General features: G+C 42.5%; 1 protein-coding gene across 3 annotated transcripts; it reads right to left on the minus strand.

The window, feature by feature from the left end:
- Positions 1-39: 39 nt before the first annotated feature.
- ZRSR2 (zinc finger CCCH-type, RNA binding motif and serine/arginine rich 2) lies at positions 40-19,039 on the minus strand. Of its 3 annotated transcripts, none has more exons than XM_071430478.1 (11): positions 18,914-19,039; positions 17,060-17,139; positions 16,822-16,918; positions 16,410-16,518; positions 16,027-16,113; positions 13,748-13,786; positions 11,498-11,613; positions 8,329-8,542; positions 6,000-6,055; positions 5,716-5,825; positions 40-5,080 (listed from the first exon to the last, which is right to left on the minus strand). In XM_071430478.1, exons 1-11 carry the CDS (start codon positions 18,958-18,960, stop codon positions 4,587-4,589), a joined length of 1,449 nt encoding a protein of 482 aa, XP_071286579.1. In that variant the 5' UTR covers positions 18,961-19,039; the 3' UTR covers positions 40-4,586. The 3 variants fall into 3 exon arrangements, with proteins under 3 accessions (XP_071286579.1, XP_071286580.1, XP_071286581.1); XM_071430479.1 differs by lacking the exon at positions 18,914-19,039 and adding an exon at positions 18,132-18,350; XM_071430480.1 differs by lacking the exon at positions 13,748-13,786.
- Positions 19,040-19,330: the final 291 nt, after the last annotated feature.

The following is a 19,330-nucleotide window of genomic DNA, read 5'->3' on the forward strand; positions in this document are numbered from 1 at the left end:
TGCCTGTATTCACAGAGGAAAGAAGAGGCCACTCAGTGCTGGCTTAAAAAAAAGGGAAATTTTATTACAGTGCTTAACCTGTTCTTGAGCACTTCATTAAAAAATGTTGAGGATACTGTGTCCAAGTTTAGTTATTTACATCCATTTAAATTGTAGAGAAAGCAATAAATTAGCAAGTTTTTGGAAAGCTGGCCACATTAAACATGAAATTTATTTAAGTGAAAGTTAAATTGATGGGGTAGTACCACTTCATTTGAAAATTAAACCACATGTTGAGAGAGAGTTCTGGATAATAGAGACTGAATATTCAGTTCTTTTCATAGAATTCCGAACAAGTCAATGCAATATTTACAATCCTGGTCTCAACTAAAAATATGTCAGATGAATCTGTTCTCCACCTTTCCAAAAGAACTGAACTGCTTGATGTTATCAGCAAAAGCATGGGGAAAAATTAACATATTTGGGCATTTCTGAAATTAATCTGAAATGAAATTCCGGTTTTTGAATTTCCTGTCTTGTGCGGAAGGGTTGGGGAGAGCTAAAGAATAAGTAGGAATTTCTGGATTGTTCAGGCAAGTTGATTGTTGTCTTAAATGTCTTCAACTTCACTGACTTAAGTCTTTAACTCGAAGAGGCCTTCCTGAACATCTGCTGTTCCGTTTGGGGCGAGGCCACAGTGATGCTCACCCCGTGGCTGCCTCTGTCAAGGTCCCATGTACCATGGGTTACGGCTGTCCAGCTTGCTTTGCAGTCTGTCCCACAGCTCGACAAAGCGTCACCTGTCCATGCCACATCAGTTTTGGTTTTCAGCCATAGATACTCAGTTCACATCACTGCTGAGCAGGAGTGTATGTGGAATAAATGGGGTTCATTTTAATTACAAGCTTACAGTGAAAGCAAAATGAGCTGCACTCTTTGGATGATGTAAGAAAGTAAATTAAGCTTTTAGGTTATTAACTATCATAAACTTCCATCTTTCATGTTTTGTAAGAAGTGCTGATCCAGGACAGGAAGCAATAGCATCTTTTAGCAGGCTCTTGCATATCTTTAGAAAAGACCCCAAGTTATTTAGGGCACAGGAATGTCACTGGTAAACTGGAGGGCAGTTTCAGTACACTGAACGTGCTAATGCAAAACTGGATGCAAAACGGCCATGCTGCCATCACACGGCATAAAAGTGGGAGAGGAGTCATTTGGGATGCATTTTGGACAATGTGCCCTATACACAAGGGCTGGGGCCAGAGAGGGAAAGCCTTGTTGGGTGTCCACAAGAAATGCCTTGCAGTCAACACACGGACACGTGCCAGCCCTGACAGGGGTTTGCTGTTCTGGACAGGCAGACAGGGAATGCAATCCCACAGAAGGGGCCACCAGCTACAGTTGGAGGGAAGGCTCTCTGCTGCGAGGGGACAAGCCCAGTTCCCTGATGCTTTAATTCTGCTGGGCAGCAACAGTGCCCATGCCTACAGGGGCTGTTCCCCCTGTCCTGCTGAACAAGGCAGTGCTGCTGCCTGCCTGGGCTGTTCCTCCTCCACTGAAGGGCAGGGCAGCACCTGCTCCCCGTCCTGACTGAAGCAGGGCATCTGGCAGGCCCTGGCACTGCCACCCTGAGCCTCTGTGTAAATGCCAGAATTACTCCAAAGCACCTCCGTGATCCCTGCAGAATTCACAACTGAAAAAAAGTATTTTGAAATACTGCTACTTTTAAATAGTCGTTGAAGACAAAACAAAACTCGGCCCCTATTAATTCACTTTATAAGGTCCTTTCCTGTGAAATATGTGGAATAACACACAATGGGAATAGGCTGTTCCTTACAAATTTAAATCCTTTCCATGTTCTTCTGGGGCTTTTTCCCTTTGGGAAAGAAAATAATTAAGCTTAACATTAAAAAACTTCTAGTCTGTTTGTCTCTCCAGAATAAAATAGCTCACTCAAATAATAAGGAAACACAAAACCATGCATATAACACTACTTAAGATTATGAAGCAGAGAAACAATACTGAAAAATACAAACTCCAAAGTTAGAAAACTGGTGGAATCCCAGGTTTCATGCTAACAAATGCAAGCTAAATGTCAGATCTACAGCACTCAAATTCTGTGTAATAAACAGTGTGTGAAAGTGGAGGGCAATCACAGCTACCAGTCCTACACTGTACAGATACAGCCAGCACATTTGGGTCCAGACCTCAAGAAAAACAAGCTGAAGCTTCAGCCATTGTAGTAGCAGAAATAAAGTATATTTAAATCTTTACATGCATTTCTGAGCAAGTTTGGTTTTTTTTGCTTTTTTTTAAATACAGCGACTTAGCTTCTGAAATCCTGTTGCAGAACTGTGGGGACAAGGAGCCTAATCACCTGTGGAATTCTCACATGGTTGTTAGTGGGCACTTAGTTTCTAATCCCTTGGAGGCCTGGTTGCTTATTTCACCTGACTGGTCACAGGTTCCCACCACCCACTCCACATTTCCTTGAGCTGGACAGCTGATTTTGCTGCGCTAATGCTCCGTGACATCTGTCCATGTGACACGGGGTGCACAGCAGGGGCACAAGCCAGCTCTCCCACCTGAGAGCTCTGGGAAGCAGGGCAGCCCAGGGAATGGAGGATGGAACCAGCCTGTGGTGGCCAACTGAACCAGAGTTTGCCACATGCAGTGCAAGTGACCCAGCGAGACAATTGAGCATCTATAAAAATAGAAACCTCAGGGAAGATTTGTCTCTAAGGCGTGGTGAGAAAAAGGTACATTATAAGAAAATGGCAGTAACAAATTTTTCAAATGGAATTAAAAACTTCGTGCTGTCTGTCCTTTGAAATATGCCTTTTAAAAAGTTATTATTTCAAAAGTTATGCTAATTAATTACAATTCCTACATCTGTTAATAACTAAAACATTTAATCAAATTAACTAAGCTACAGCTCTGCCTACAGTTATGACAATATATCATGGAAGTTGGGTTTGAACTGAACATCACTTTTGTTGTATTACTCCATATTGGACAAGTTACACATGAAGAAAGAAGGAAAAATATATAATCAGCATGCTAGGTGCACTATGCATTTAGAAAAGCAAAAATATATATATCATATCCAGAAGCAATGTTCACTTGATCTTAACTATCCTGGGGAAAAGCATTCTTGCTGTGAGGAATGCTGTTTGTAAAGTTCAGATACATAGATTTTCTAAGGGAATTTATGTTACATTGCTGGGAGTTGTAATGAATTCCTATTTGGGAGCACTTCATGCCTGCTTTAGGCTCCTAACTCTTGGGATTGATTGGCTCTCTGAAGGCAGAGGCCCAGTTCTTTGGAGAGGCTAAAGACAGGGAGGTATCTCTAGAGACCATTAGGGCACCTGCACCTTTGGTGCTACAAGCTCTCTCTAAGCATCTGAGGACACTGAGGTGCCCAAGTTAAAACCTGAAGATAAACCATGTGAAATACAGTACATCTAACAGCACAAATCTTTTAAATAAAAGTGAAAAAATATTGGTAAGGATTTATCTAACTGCAGGTACTTCGCTAATATAGCTGTCATTTCAAGGAGGTTTTGTCGCAATTATTTCATTTTTATGTACCCTACTCTTCACCTTGGCTGTAGGAAAGCAAGGCAGTAGGGTGCCTTAAACTATTTCTAAAATAAACCTCAAAAGGCTCTAAGTCAAGTCCTCCTCTCCCAAAACCATGAAATAGTCTTTCATGTATAAACCCTTCAGTTTCTTCAGCCACTCTGCAGCCATCTTGACTGAGCCTCCACAATCACATCTTTGGTTCCCTGATGGACACTTTCCACCCCTCCAGCACAAGTCAGGCAGGTCCTTTTCACCTACAAATGGTGTGCAACCAAGAGGTATGCAAAGCAGTTCTGACCTCACTCAAGGATTACAGTTGCATGGTCTCCAGTCTCACTTGGGGATTAAGGAACTGAATAAACTGATTGTTTCTCTGTGTACTTTCTGCTTGGTTTTAGTCTACTGCAATCCCTACAAGCCATCAGCTCAGCAGCTCAGTCAGGGCCGAGAAAAATCCAACACTCGTGACCAAAAAGCTCCTACGGGGCAAGTATTGTACAATCAAACACTGATGTCTTTGAGATCCCTTTTCTCCAATTCATAAAACAGTTATATTTTCTTTGTCTAGAAAGTAATTTCCAATAAACAGATGAAAAATACAAATGGCAATCATCTACACAGACCTGGATCTGCAGTGTGCTGGGGTGTGAATTTACTGCACACTGGCTGTTCTGTACTAACTCCTTACAGGAACAGTAAACACTTAACATACACATAACAGAAATAAGCATATACCAAAGAGGCTTCACTTCTCTATTTGTACTCAGTGTGCATCCAGGTATGGCAGCTGTTCAGAGGGACAGAGTAGCTAGAGTACTTGACATTCACACCTTCTATAGGACTGAAAACTTTAAATTTTCTCAAGCTTCGCACACAGTAAACTACGTTCCTTTATTAGGAAGAAACATTTTAATGTGCAAGAACACTTTTATTTGAAATTCATATATATCTGGTACCCTATTGGGAAGATTTCTTTTTCAGCTCTATTTTTATCAATTAGTGATTTCTGAAAGTAATTCTCACTTTGTTTTGGGAGTTTCACTATTTTTTCCTCTGCTGCTTGATCTCTTTTTACCCCTGCTCCTGGATCGAGAGGAGCTCCTGCTCCTGCTCCTGCTCCTGCTGCGTGTCCGACTGTGACTCCTGCTGCGGCTGCGGCTGCGGCCTCTCCTCTTCCTGCCCCTGCTATGGGACCTCCTCCTCTCCCGGCTCCGGGACCTCCCCGAGTGGCGCCGCCTCTTGCTTTTGCGGCGACTCTTTTTCCTCTCCGATTCTCCGTTTCTGCGGTGGGAATGGTCCGGGCTGGGGCTGCTCCTCCTCCTGGAGCGGCTGTAATAGTCGTCACGATGGCTCGATCGGTTTCTCCTCTCAGAGTTTTTAGACGATTGATGAGTCCGTTCAGGAGAAATACGTATGTCTCTATTGGCCTCCCAAAACTCGTTGTTTGGATTTTTGAATACGTGAAGAAAGTTGCAGTGTTTCCCTCTTGGACACTTCTGCCTTTCAAATAAACCTGCAACAGATTAGAGTTTGCTTTTTTATGAACCAGACCTGTTAAATCTCTTTCTTCATTATGTACCAACTGAAAGAAATGTAATAAACAATTTTGCGTCTCCAAACAGAAGAACATACATCTGACCACTATCAATTTAACTCACACAGGATTAACTTTCATTGTGTACTTTTCTTGGAATTAGCTTTTAAACTGCTATGAAGATTTGATTTTAGCTTATAACAAACTTAACTTTTAATTTCATTAAATTTTATTTACCTTAATGTAAGAAGGTAAATAAGGAACATGTTATATTTACTGTTTAGAACTGTTGATAGTCCAGAAACTGCTGTTGCTTCTCAAGAGACAAATTAGTACTTCCTGGAGTTTCACCTTAAGATTATTATTTCCAAAGCTAGAATCCAAACCTTTTTTCCTAGATCACGATAAATTCACTAGAAAAATTCAGACACTTATGTGACATGGTGTAATACTCCCTTTCTTTCCTGGATCTACACAAGCAAGTTAGCACATGTGTCTTCCAAACAGAAATGAATACAACTTAGGCAGATCTGAAAGCTACAGCCTAATCCCTCTTTTTCACTTCCATGAGTGAGTATTCTTTCAGTAACACATACTCTCTTTACAAGACTCACCACATATGGCAGTTTTCCACCTCGTCACAGGACAGAATTCACAATGAAGCTGCCTGCCTGCATACCATCGTCCACTGAACAGAGCCAGAGCTGCCTGACAGTCCTTCTCCCTTTAGAAAGGAAAAACAACAGATGGCATGACCATCACACAATCATTTCAGACACCCCTTACCAATTCTGGGTTCCCACTACAGTGTGAGAATGAACTCCATGGATGATACTAACACTTCTTACTCATTACTCAGCTCTGGAGTTTAGCCCTTGGTAAGACTGTGAGTACTTACGACTGGTACTGGACGTACACATTTCCTCGCAGGTGGGGCTCATAGTTGCAACTGACCTGAGGGGATAGAAACATGAAGTCAGGGAAGTCAGGGCAGTGGAAGGTTTATGCTGTACAGCAACTCACACATTCTGACATGGGCAGTTCTCATTTAAGACAGTTCATCCGTATCAACTTAGAGATGATGTTTTTCAAAACACTAAGTGTTAACCAAAAAAAAAAAAAAAAAAAAAAACCAAAAAACCCAAAAAAAGCCTTTCTGGCTTAAGTTTAAATTATGCTTTGATTAACTCTGGGACCTTGGCTCACTTAATCCACAAGAAAGCTTGTGGTCCATTGTCTTGCACTTGTCTGGGCCAACCCTATGCACAACAGCCAAATCCTGCTCTGACAACAATTATTAGTATCCTCACATGGAAATGAGGGATTCATTACAGTAAGAGACTCTAGAGCAATACATCTTCACAGCATCCCTTTAAAATGGCTTCAAAAAGCTGGTGACACCATCTTTCACTGTACAGTTCTGAAAAACCTTTTTTGTAATAATTTAGCATTCAAAGTAGATCTAAAGCTCTTAAAAATTAACTTTGAAATTTGCTGCTAGTTACAAAAGATTCCAACATGCAGGTCCAGGCAGGTGGAACCCAGTTCTCCAGGACAAACTGTGATTCCAGCCTCTCTTGCCTGCAGGCCTCTTCCAATATTTGCAGCAAGCAAAGTTAGCGGCTCCTTTCATCCCTGAACCCTGACTGACCCTCAGGGAATACCTCTTTGTGTGCTGCATCAGCAAAGGGCTTCAGCCACAATAACAAGCACTTGTATAATTAAGTATTACAGGATAAGGAGTCCAACTATTTGAGATAAACAGTGTCAATACAAGAACAAGTGAGAATGATTTTGCCATAGACAAAATGGTAGGAAAAGAACCCTAGTGTTCTAAGGTAGTGTTTTATCAGGACCTTCCAGATTCTGGAGCAGCTTCCCAGAAAAAACAGCCAGAATAAAACCTTGGGCTACACTGGAAAAGTAAGTAAGCTGACAAGAGGGGGGTGTGTATAATCTGATTCTTAATGGTCACAGAGGCTCAGCTCACTCACAGTTAAGATCCCTGAAGCCAACATGTTTTTCTGAAGCATCTCTAATGTAGCGAAAATGTGCATGAGAATCATCTTGCTGTGCACAATTGCCTCAGAAGCCAAGGAATGCCACACTAATAGTCACAGGGACCCAAGCAGGTGCAGCTTAGCACACCTGCACAGAACCATGGTACAAAGCCAAGGACCTGACTTTGCTGATAAGGCTTTTCAAGCCATGCTCCAGAGGGAATCTGCATCCTGTTTTCTAGTAGAAGACAACTGGCTATTATTCCATGAGTCAAAATACGGAGGGGATGCTCCACTCCTCCAAACAAGTGAAGGTTTCTTGCCTATAAAGCTCATTATACAACTACTGAAAACTCACTCCTTCTACCTTCCTCTTGCTTGAAATGCTAATGCCATCTCAGTCCTGAGGCAGCTGTCAGTAGATGAACACAAAAGAAGAAAAGGCACTATATGCCTCCTGGTGACTGCAGGAAAACACTCAGGAATGAAAAGCAGAAAGGGATGCTGCAATAGATTCAGATACAAGGAGACTGCACCTTCCAAGCTGCATATTTTTGGGGCAACATGGGACTGTTAGCACACATCATTCATCTCTGAGGTCTCCATTTACAGATCCCTCTTTATCCCCATAAGAAACAACAATATAAATGGGAAAAAAATCAGTACAAAACACTGAGCAAATCAAATGCACAAACTAAGGATGGATGACAAATCTCAAAACCATTTATGCAACTTACCTTTCTATAATTCTTCCTACTGAAATATCTGCTATCTTTTCAGTTCATTGTAATCTGGTTTTATTTTATTCAGCCAGTCCTAAAATGACATTGTTTGGGTGTACACTCAAATGCATTTTATACCCCAACTATTTCATTCCTTAGGCCCAAATACAGTAGCTCAGAGGTATTTATATTGTCTAACAGTCTAAATGGACCCTCAGGGGCTTAGCACAGGATAAGAAAAGAAAGGAATATGAGATAAGTGAACTGTTGAGTACTGTGAAAAGCGTGCATTATAGAAGCCCAAGCTTTTGTAACACTTCAGAGGAATGGGAGAGAAGATTCACCCAGAGTAAGATGGTGCTCTGTAAGAGCAGTGACAAGTTTATAGGTGCCATGAGAGATACACAGTTTGTTGTAAGGACACAGCATAGTGCCCACAGGATCTAGCTGGGGCATGCTGGACAGAATTCCTCATAAGGCTCATAAACTGCACTTAGATGCATACCTTGAATTGAACCACCTTCCCCACATTCTGAAATTCAGGGAGCACATCCTCATAGAACTCCAGGAACTGCTGGTAGGTCTCCTCATCACTGTACTCCAGACTGGCATCCGTGTCATAGTCGTCTCTGCGGCACTGCTCCATGCCAAAGGTGATGAACATCCCTCGCACCAGCAGCGTCTTGCTCGATGTGGGGTAGTTGTGCTTGCGAGAACACCTGCACAGGTGCAGTGAAGAAAGAAAAGTGGAAAGATTGGCACTTCCAGCAGAAGATACACTTCTTGAAGCTTCAAACATTTGTCATTTTCAGTTACAGTTATTATAAAAGAAAATCCATTAATGGAAGATCAAGATTTTTCAATTACTAAACCAAATATTTTGGAGTGAGTTTGTACATAACCTTAAGGCTTCCTCAATGCCATTAACAAACACATTCTTGCTTAGGAAGGCAGAACTACAAAAGTTATAGATACCAGTGTCACAATGAGAGCTGAAGTAATTTCTTTTAGGCTACAAGGGTTAATGTGTTCCCATTTTCTGAAGGGTTTAAAAGATTGTCAGGAGTATCTCTATAAAGAGATTTTAAAGCAAGTCCCTGCTCTTCTTTTTGTAAACTGAACTTTTACTGAAGTTGTTTTCATCAAATGGGAGTGGAAGTTGGGAATGTGGGAAGAGCAGCACATTTAGACCTGCACCTGGATGAGTGTAAGACTGGTATTTTTCCACTTCTAACAGAAAAAATCCCAAACCAAAACAAACGAAGGAAAAAACAACAACAACAAAAAAACACAAAACCACAAATCCACAAACCAAAAAACCTACAAAAACCAAAACCCAAACAAAAAAAAAAGATTCTTCTAAATCAGTCATATCTTAATCTGCAGCTTCTTGGCAGCCATAAAAGCATTAGATCTCCCTCACCATCCATCATATTCAGGCTACCTCGCTAACATGCTGAAATACAGTTCTCCCCTAGACATCTTTAGATTCAGTAAGAACACAGATCTTCTCCATGTTTATTTCACTGTGCTTTATGAATCCCATTCAATATATCCCCAAGCAACTGGGTCATGCACTCTCCAACACTTTTCTCCTTTTCATGACATGACCAGAAAAACATCCAGACTAGTCTAGTCTCTTTATGTCACTGGGCAGCACAAAAGAACTGCAGGGAGGTCATGTCTCAAAATGGACAATTACAACCCAGACTTCAGCTAGGAAGTTTTTCTGTACCCAGTCAATCAGAAATGGACTCTCACCTTCTGGTTGGCCCCTTAGACTTCAAAAAGCAAACAACAACAACAAAAAAATCCAATCTCCAAACCCAAAACTAAACGAGGAAACAATTAATTTGATGATTATTGTTTTTTACATTTAGAAGCTGCCTCCTTTTGCTGTTCAATTTCAATAATAGAACAGAAAATATGAAACCCCCCTAATATTGTCTGTACACAAAATGCCAGAAAAAAAGGAACCTTGAGGAAAATGAATGACCCAAGAATCCAATATTACTGCAAAATGTTAGGGTTTGAATTACTGGGGAAATTGGTAGTAGCAAACTCAGCCAGTTTCAGCTTATTCAGGACATAGTAAGCTTTGACAAGATTCAATAGTTATTTGTTGATAACACTGGCTCTTAGTTTTTCACAACTCCTTTCAATCCATCCTTCCAGTCCTATCCTAGCTGTACCAGTCCTTCAACTTAGAGACAGCACCAGATGTTAAAATGACCAGATTATGAAGGAAGCAGGTATGTGAAGAAAAAGAAGGAAGATTAAAGGGAGGTAGCTCAGATCAATAGGGGTGAAAGAGGAAGGGCAGAATATGATGTTTCTCAGTATTTATTTTCCAAGGGTTATTCGTAGTTCAAATGCAAAGTTCAGAGCAAAACTGAGTTTTATGCAATCCATAAATAATCCATGGAAGTTATCTCCATTAAAGATCACTACAACAAAAATACTGCAAAAACTACGAAGACCCAGACATTTGAAAAAAATGCTGTTTGCAGTGATATAGCTGGTGAAATTTTTATTATTGAATTCAACATGTATTTCAGAATAAAAAAAAAAAAAGAGATGTGAACTTGAAGCTTCCATATAGTTGAATTATCTTATAATTATCCACAATATACATCACACTGGAACAAATTACTCCCAGGATAAAGAAAACTACAATAGCTAGACTGCACATGTTTCAGTGATACAAGTTAGTAAAATAACCTTGTAAGTTTTTGCTGAAGATTCATGTAATAAATATCAGAGTCCTTCGCTGCTAAGCTGTTGTTTCTCCTTAGCACAAAAAAAAATCAGGGATTCTCAAACCAGAAGCTGCATTTGGGTCATCATTGTTCCTGGATGCCAATGAACATGTACTCCATAAACTCATTTATACTTCCAGTTTCCTCTGCATCCTCTGGGAACAAGTTTGCCATTTGTTTCATATGAGAAAGTCTTTCCTGTGTCAAAGCTGGTGCTCAAACATTCTGAGACACCTGACTAAATTGCATGAATGATAATAATCATTCCCACCCTAGTCCTGAGTTTGCTGTTTATTTACCACAGTCCTCTTCCATCCCCCTCTTTGAAAGCAGAGTCTGGACTTGTCAGCCACTTCCACAGAGGTGCTCCTCATCTCTCATCATCCTCATGAGCTTCTCTGTTCTTCCTTTTTACTGCACTTCCCTCTTGAGACAGAGGCACCCTGTCAGTGTACCAGAATCACAACTGAATGCATCACACATTCAAATACTGAGAACTCTGGACACCACCTGACAACTTTCCCAAGTGTGCAGATTTACCTTAACTTACTTTCTTTAGTCCATTTGGGATCTGAACATATGCAAATTAGAAAATATAAAAAACTAGCATCTGACATATCAGACATCTACTGTACTAATAACAGACCATATACATTTTGTCAGAATATTTCTGTGCATGAGTCTAAGCCAAGGAAAACTCAAGTCTCACCAATGTAACCAGAATGCACCATCAGTAATAGCCATAACAATAAACAGCTCAATTCCAGCCAGGCAATGCTCTGCTCTCAGTCCACATCCAAATACACAGAAGTTTTTATGCAGCAATTTCTCCTCAGTTTGCTTATGACCTAATTAAGTTGCCTTTGTTTTATCTCCCCAACACACTTCTATCCTGGTAAATATTCAATGGATTACCTGTCTCCAAATCGGCAGGAACCTGTTTTAATATAAAATGGGCAATTTGCTCTATCCTTCTCTGTTCCCAGATTCTCTGGGGGCTCTGGGTTATGCCAACTCACACCATTCTCCAGCTGTAGAAGAAACATTAAAATAGACAAAAGTCAGAAAACAGTAAAGAAATGGAGTGTCAAAAATAAAACTTAACAACTGAATTCACATGCAGTTATGAGCACTATGTTTCTACAAGGCAAGCTGAACCTATTTAAAGCATTGTTTTTCAAAGCTGCCCTGTGCCTTGGGTCTCACTTTATACATCTGTGTCATGCTTTAACCCCAGCCAGCAGCAAGCCCCAGAGAGCCACTTGCTTACAGCCCCACCAAGTGAGATCAGAGAATGGAAGGGTAACAGATATAAAACTCATGCATTGAAATAAAGACAATTTAAGAGGGAAAGCAAAAGCCAGGCAAAAAAGCAAAGCAGACCCAGGAGTAAATTCACTGCTTCCCAGAGGCAGGCAGGTGTTCAGCCATCTCCAGGAAAGCAAGGCTCCACCACATATAACAGTGATGTGGGAAGACAAACACCATCATGCCAAATGTCCCCCCCTTCCTTCTTCTTCCCCCACTTTATATACTGAGCATGATGTCAGATATCCCTGACATATATCCCTTTGGAATATCCCTTTGGAGAGTTGGGGTCACCTGTCCTGGCTGTCTCCTCCCAACCAACCATGCACCCTCTGCCTCTTCACCAGTGTGGCACTATGAGAAGCAGAAAAGACCTTGGAAGAAAAGGCCTTGGGTCTGTGTAGGCCCTGCTCAGCCATAACAAAAACATCTCCACCTTTTCAACTCTATTTTACATATAAATCTGAAACAAAGCCCTATACTAGCCACCATGAAAAAAATTAACTCTACCCCAGCCAAAACCACCACAACCTGGCAGAAAGAAAGCTGAGACTATTTACTTATTTTTCTCTGCAACAGCCCAAAGCTCAGTAAGCTCATCATTATCACTGCTATGTGCATCCAGAAAAAGCTAAAATAGAAGTAACCTGCCAAAGGACAGAATTTTAAAAAATGAAATTCATAGTTAGCACTGGAAGTAAGTGTCCATACTGATCATCTTGGGTCATTAAAAATTCTCTAATTCAAAATGGCCTCACCAAGTAGCAAGCCTTGAATGACTACAACCAAGACACATATTTTAAAAGGAATTTTCATTCTAACCAAACAATCTGTAAAGCTGACTGGCCTAAGTTCTCATTTTAAATCAACTGAAAATTCTTTTTACTCACAAGCAGCATTTGACCCAGCTACCAATTCTGCTCATGACTTGCAGCCATAATTTTCTATCACCAGAACAGCCCTGTTATGTCAGCAGTAAATGAACCCTGAACTGCTACTCTAATGCAGTATCCAACATACCACACTTCTGACTATTCCTTTGCAGACATGACTGCTAATGCATCTTGAGCTCTGGGCAGGCAGCAGTTCAGAGCAGTTTCCTACCCATCTTATGAAACAGATTCCCTACCTAAAGAACTGTTTAAACATGATTTGGAACCAAACGTAACTCCAGTGTAGCTATGGCAGTCAATAAACAATGGATAACTAGGTTAAAACTTATTTTTCCAATTCGTGCAGTGGTTTAAACAGAGCAAGAATCTTCACAAGTTTAACCATGTGACAGGGATAAAAATCCAAATTATTTTAAGGTAATCTCTAAGAGTCTCATGAAAACTGCAGTTTTGTTTTCTACACACTGCCAGCTTGAGATCCATGCTCTTCCAGGCATCCAAGCAGTCAAGCTTCTCTCTCCCCCACCTTTTTTTCTTTTCATTAAGGATCTGTGCCCTTCTCTACCACTCAATCCTCTTATTTAGAGCCTGACATCTGCTTAAAAAGACAAGTTTATCTTGCCACCCAGGACTGACAGATTTATTTAGAATTACAATTCACAAAATAAACCATCATGCACAGTGGTTTTTAACAGCACACAGCAGTATTTCCAGGTTCATTTTGACTCAGACCTCCTGAACAGTCATCAGCATGCACAACTGCACTGCCACCAACCAGCCAGAAATATGCTTAATTATGTTCCACCCAGTAAATAATTGTTTACAGCTCATGCAAGCCACTATATATTAAATTTATTCAGGCCATTAGGTTCTGGAGAGCAGATGGACAGCATGCTAGAAGGCAAACACTGGATGGAAATTAAATTATTTTTCAGTTCTTTTTTCAGAAAGTCTCTGAGCATACCTGGCTTTCAGCTTGATCCAGCATCCTCTGCACAGCTGCCTATAAATGGTGCAAACACAGGACTAGTGAAAACCCTGAGGACACACAAAACATCTGGTTTCTTTAGTTAAGAACCTAATTTACAATGCTCAGTGATTATGCATAATGAAAGTGTGATGGGGTTTGCTTTAAAAACAGGAGATTTACTTTGGCTCTGCAGCAATTCAGGTACTACAAAGCTGTTAAAGGATACATCAGACAAGACCCTCACGCAGATGATCTTCTAAACTAAATGACAGACAACAGAGAAGTTTAATTTTCTTTTTTAAAACTATCATAGAACTATTGATGCTTAAATCTATCTCCTGCTCTAGCACACAGCCTGAGTCCATAGCACACAGGTAAGTCCATAATCGTTTAGTTGCACAAAATGTTTTAACTTACACATTTTATGGAATACACAGAAAAATGCAATGCTTAGTGAGCCTCTGTTAAAGCAAGAGATGTAACTGGTAAGAAACTTAAACATTGTAAGTTAACCATATCTAGCCTTCCAAATACAGGAAAGCAATGAGGATATTCTTTCCCTTCATTTTTCTAAGTGGGCTAAGCATAACAATACAACTCTCCAAAACTGGCTGGACACTGGTTCTAATAAATTGCTCTGTGAAGTTCCTAGAAAAAAGATATTTTAATATAATCAGTACAAGAAAATATGCTAGGACTGGAAGAGAATTAATTAAATTTAAAAACAGCAAATAAAAATTAAAAAATGCAATTAAAGATGAGGACCCAGACAGTATCTGGTACTGATCACCAAGGATGTTAGATAGTACCTGCCCTAATAAAGAAAAATTAAACAGAACAAACAAAACTCCCTGAACCACACAAACAAAAAAAAATCAAAGCCAAAACTAATCCTTCACCTTCTCCAAAAAAGCCTCTTATCACCATCACCCATCAAACCAGAAAATCTATTTCTTCATTTTAGGGAGGGAAATTAGTTTTTTTATTGTATCACTGTTAGAACTTGAATAAACTGCTGTTTTAAGACACGGGCAAAACCAATTAAACAACTTTCTGCTGCTAAAATGGGTGGCTCTGCTTTTAGCTGGGTAATCAGTTTTCCTCTGGGTGCCTGTCATTACCCTCTACAAGCCAATTTAACTCACTATCCCCAGAAATAATAACCCAGAAAAACACAAAGCAAAGAATCCAACAACCAAATAAAAAAGAAAGCTGCTTCCATCTAGTTCAGGGACACCAGTTATCCCACGGATGGCTTGGGCACACCCAGACACAAGGATAGAGGGGAGGATTAAAATCCTGCTGTTAGCATGTCAACTCTCTCCAAACTGTATCTCAACCCTAAATAAAGGACATGAGCATAATTTTCTCTCCCTACTCTGCAAAGACAGAAATGGACACCTGACCACCAGAGGAAGTAAGGCAGGAAATACAATAATTGCTGTTCTTTGGCATCCCTCATTCAAGTGTTACATCATCACTGGCACAACCAACTATTACCTGCAGACAGCCACAACTGTCTGCTCACGGCTCCTCTCCTGCTGTGGCTATCAGACACAGCTCCCAGAGAAATGACTGGAAACTTTGTGACTCTGGAGAATCTAAAATGACCAGATCCTAGAAAGCTGCAGTCACTCTTCAGTGGCAGTAAGAGGTCAGTCCTCACACTGGATTACTGTACAGGACACCTTTCATCCAGGTCACTGAACTTGTAAAACTGAAGATGAATGTATCGTTAACAGAAATGTCATTAATGACTTGTATCTTCAATATCATTTTTATTCCACCCAAGGAGCTCTGAAAAAAGATACGTCCTGTTGGATGAGTCAGGTAAAGAAGAGCTGTAACACATCTTTTGATTAAGAACTGTGTTAAGGAACAGCAGCAATGTACTTCCATATTCCATATCCACTTTAGGCATTTTCTTCAGCACTGACTGTGTTTAACTGGGACATCAAGGAAGGATTATGTTTAACACATGATGCAGAAAGTGCACTTATCAGAACCTGCATTGGCACAGTACCTCTGTATTTACCTGATGTAAACAATTACAAACAGTGAACAACCAGATAGGTTCACAGGAATTATACCTCAAGTATATGGAGACCCTGGATGCTCTTTAACACTGAACAACAGTTTAGGAACTTAGACAAAATGGGTTAACTAACGCATTTGCTAATTATAAAAAAATCCCTTTTCAACATGCATAACTGTTGCATCTGATCATGTCACAGGACATAGAACATACATATCCTCCCACCACCAGGAATCACCTCTCTCTCTCTCTTCTCCTGTTGCTTCTGCTGTGCCACTTCTCTCTCTTTTCTTTGCTGCTCTTCCCATTCTTCTTTGATCTTCCTCTTTATGACAGAAAAAAACAAATTAAGGAACAATGCTTTACAATCAAAGTCAAAAGCATCATGTTGCATTCTTGACCATTAAGTTTTCATCTAGGCAGAAGCAACTAAATCTGACAAAAACCCTTTTAAGAGCTGTTGTTTTCTTTTCAATTCTGCTTTTCTATACAAGAATGGAGAGTCTATGCTTTTCAACACACCAGCATCAAGAAAAATGGGTCCATCACAAAATAATGAAAGTTACTACACTAAGCTACCTTGTTGCCTAGCACAACTCTAAGGTTTTTACATCTTTATACCTCTTCTTCCTCTTGACGCTTTCTTGCAGCCTCTTCTTTTTCTTTCTTTAGCTTGAACTCTTCTTGGGCCTTCTCTTCTCTCAGCAACCACTGCTCATGTAGTTTTTGTCTACCAAAGAAACCAGACACCACTCAGACTACCAACTTAAAAACTACCCATGACTGCTGCAACTGTCATAAAAACAATTCAATACTGTATTTATTGCTACAATAACAACTGCAACTTACCTAATCTTATTTAAAAGAGAAATTTCCATAAAAATCATTCAGGCTTTAGAGGAAAGGACTGTGTAGCCTGACATATTCAATAAAGGCTGTGTTTCACAGAATATATTTGAACTTTTCAAAGTACTAAAATGGAATTGATTACAAAAGTGTTTATTGCACATATACCATTTTCTAGATTTCTCACCTTTCTGCCTCAAGTTTTTTTTCTTCCTCTTCTTCCTCTTCTTCTTCTACTTCCTCCTCTTCCTCCTCAGACACAGATTCATCTTTTTCTGCAGCTTCTGAAAAAAAGCACAATTTAACACATCTACATAACTGCATGCTACGGCAAATCACAGATACACAAAATGATACCTTTAAAAAACCCCCAAAAATCCCCAATCACTTCTAGTTCCACTGACAGTACCAAACACTTCAGTTACCTGAGTCCCTTAGTTTGGCAAGTGCCTGCCGCTTTTTTTTCCTCTTCTCCTTCTTCAGAATAGCTCTGTACTTTTGATGGCTGAGGATGAGAGAACATTGCTTATGTTAAAACAGCCAAGCAAATAATTTTTACTGTCATACATGCACTTAATTTCCTTCACCAATACAAAATCCCACTAACTGCAAAATTAACAGGCATTTATATGAAACAGTAACTGCACAGCAGCATCTGATGTGACAATGAAATCTGTAAATCTGTGGCTGTGCTGTTCAGACTTGCACATGGGCAGCAGCAAGAACACCACACATGGGGTCTCATCTTTTTTAAGCTCTGCAGTACCTGACATCATCACCAACTCCATGAAATCTCCTTCAGCTCCTGAAACTTGGTCACTAGATAAGGGAGAAAAACTTGGGGATCTCCTACCCTACAATTCTGGTCCAACTTTCAGCACATTCTAGTCTTTCTTTTACAGGACATGAAATTTCAAGTCCTTTCTTTTCTCCTTTGTTATTTTCCACAGGCAGCAGTCTCAATGCACAGCTAACAAAACACACTCAACAGCCCCCACAGACAATGCTCAGCATGGCTCTTCTGCTACAGAAGCTTGGCCAGATTCCTCCTTGCTTGTCTGACACCTTTGAACAGCTGCCTACAAGCAGCACCATGTTTTCACTATGGCTAAAATGCCTCTAATGTCTAAAAGCATTTTCACATCAAGCTCTTTTCTGTCACGTTTCATTCTATCTTTCCTCTTCCTAGGCAGGTGATAATGGAAAAATAGGAAGGAGGGATCATCTTCTGCTCTTGTCATTGTGCCACACCAAATGCTGATGGGAGATTAATACCTTCCCCTTTTGGAGTGTGTAATTTTAAAAGATTCCACAAGTGTAACTCAGCCGGCCAGAACTTCACGCACATCTCCAATCCTCTTCAGGATTGCTCACATCCTCACCACCTGCACACCTGTGACACCACGGTGCTTGTCCCGGCAGCAGCGCCTGCCCACACAGACAATGTCACCACCTGGATCCTCTGCCTCTGCCCCGGCCAGCCTGGCCGCTTCTCACCTCGTGTCCCTGCCTGAAATGGATCGCATCCCTCAGCAGGTGCCTGAGGCTGACAAGCGAGAAGCTCCTTCCCAGGTCCTGGGAACTTCTTTTTCTTGAAACCCAAGGAAGGAAGGGCCGGAGGGACTCCCCTTACTCCCAGGCCAGCACAGGGAGGACGCGCAAGGAGCAGCGGCGCCCAAGCCGCTCCAGGGCTGGGCATCGCCTTTCCCTCCAGCCGCAGGACACCGGAGCGAGGTCTGGGCAAACGCCTGCAGACCCCGGCCGGGCAATCCCCTTGTGAGCACAGCTGCCCTGCCCACGGTCGCGCCGGGGCTGGACGGGGCTCAGCCCGGGCACGCACAGGCCGCTCCCTCCCCGCACCGCAGCCTCCGCTGTTCCGCACATTTCCCAGGGCCGCCGCTTTCGCGGACGCGGATCGCTCTTCCGCCCCGCCACAGCTGGGGCGGGCCGGCACGGCGGCCCCGCTCCCCCCGGATCCGGTCGGGGACGGGGCCGGCAGCGACCCCCGCCCGCGGCTCCGCCGCTCCGGGCCCGCTCGCCGCCCCCAGCGCGGCCGCGTTCCCGTCCCGAGAACCACCGAGCCCGGTTCCCCCCGTCCCGCCGGGCCACGGCCGCGCGGGGCTGCGCCACTGCCGGGCCCGGCCACGGGGCGGCCTCAGCCGCGGCCGTCGTGCGCTCGGGCGGTCCCGGCCAGGACGGGGCCGAGACCCTCCGCAGGGACCCGCGGGCCCTCCCCCTTGCCCAGGGGTGTCCCAGCGCCAGCCCGGCAGCGGCCTCACCTCGGCTTCCCCAGGGGGGGCTCGGGCACCAACATGGGCGCCGCCATCTTGCGGGACCGTCGGGACGTCACGTGACCCCGCGGCGGAAGGGCGCGCAATCGGTTCCGGTGGCCGCGCGTGGGGCTGGGCGTGCGCCGAGCTCCCGGGGCTGAGGGCGGCGGGGCCGGTGCGGGCTGAGGGCACGGACAGGCGGCACCGGGGACAGGGAAAGGCGGCACCGAGGGCACGGACAGGCGGCACCGAGGGCACGGAAAGGCGGCACCGGGGACAGGGAAAGACGGCACTGAGGGCAGGGAAGGGCAGCACCGAGGAGCCTCATTTATCGAACTCTCCCAAGGACCGCAAGCGAGGGAGTGCAGAGGACGTTCCGTTGTCACGGAATCCCAGAGTGGGTCAGGTTGGAAGGGAGCACAGTGG

The sequence above is a fragment of the Agelaius tricolor genome, unplaced genomic scaffold (assembly GCF_023055355.1).
Source record: "Agelaius tricolor isolate 1412-34295 unplaced genomic scaffold, bAgeTri1.0.p SCAF_7, whole genome shotgun sequence".
NCBI lineage: Eukaryota > Metazoa > Chordata > Aves > Passeriformes > Icteridae > Agelaius > Agelaius tricolor.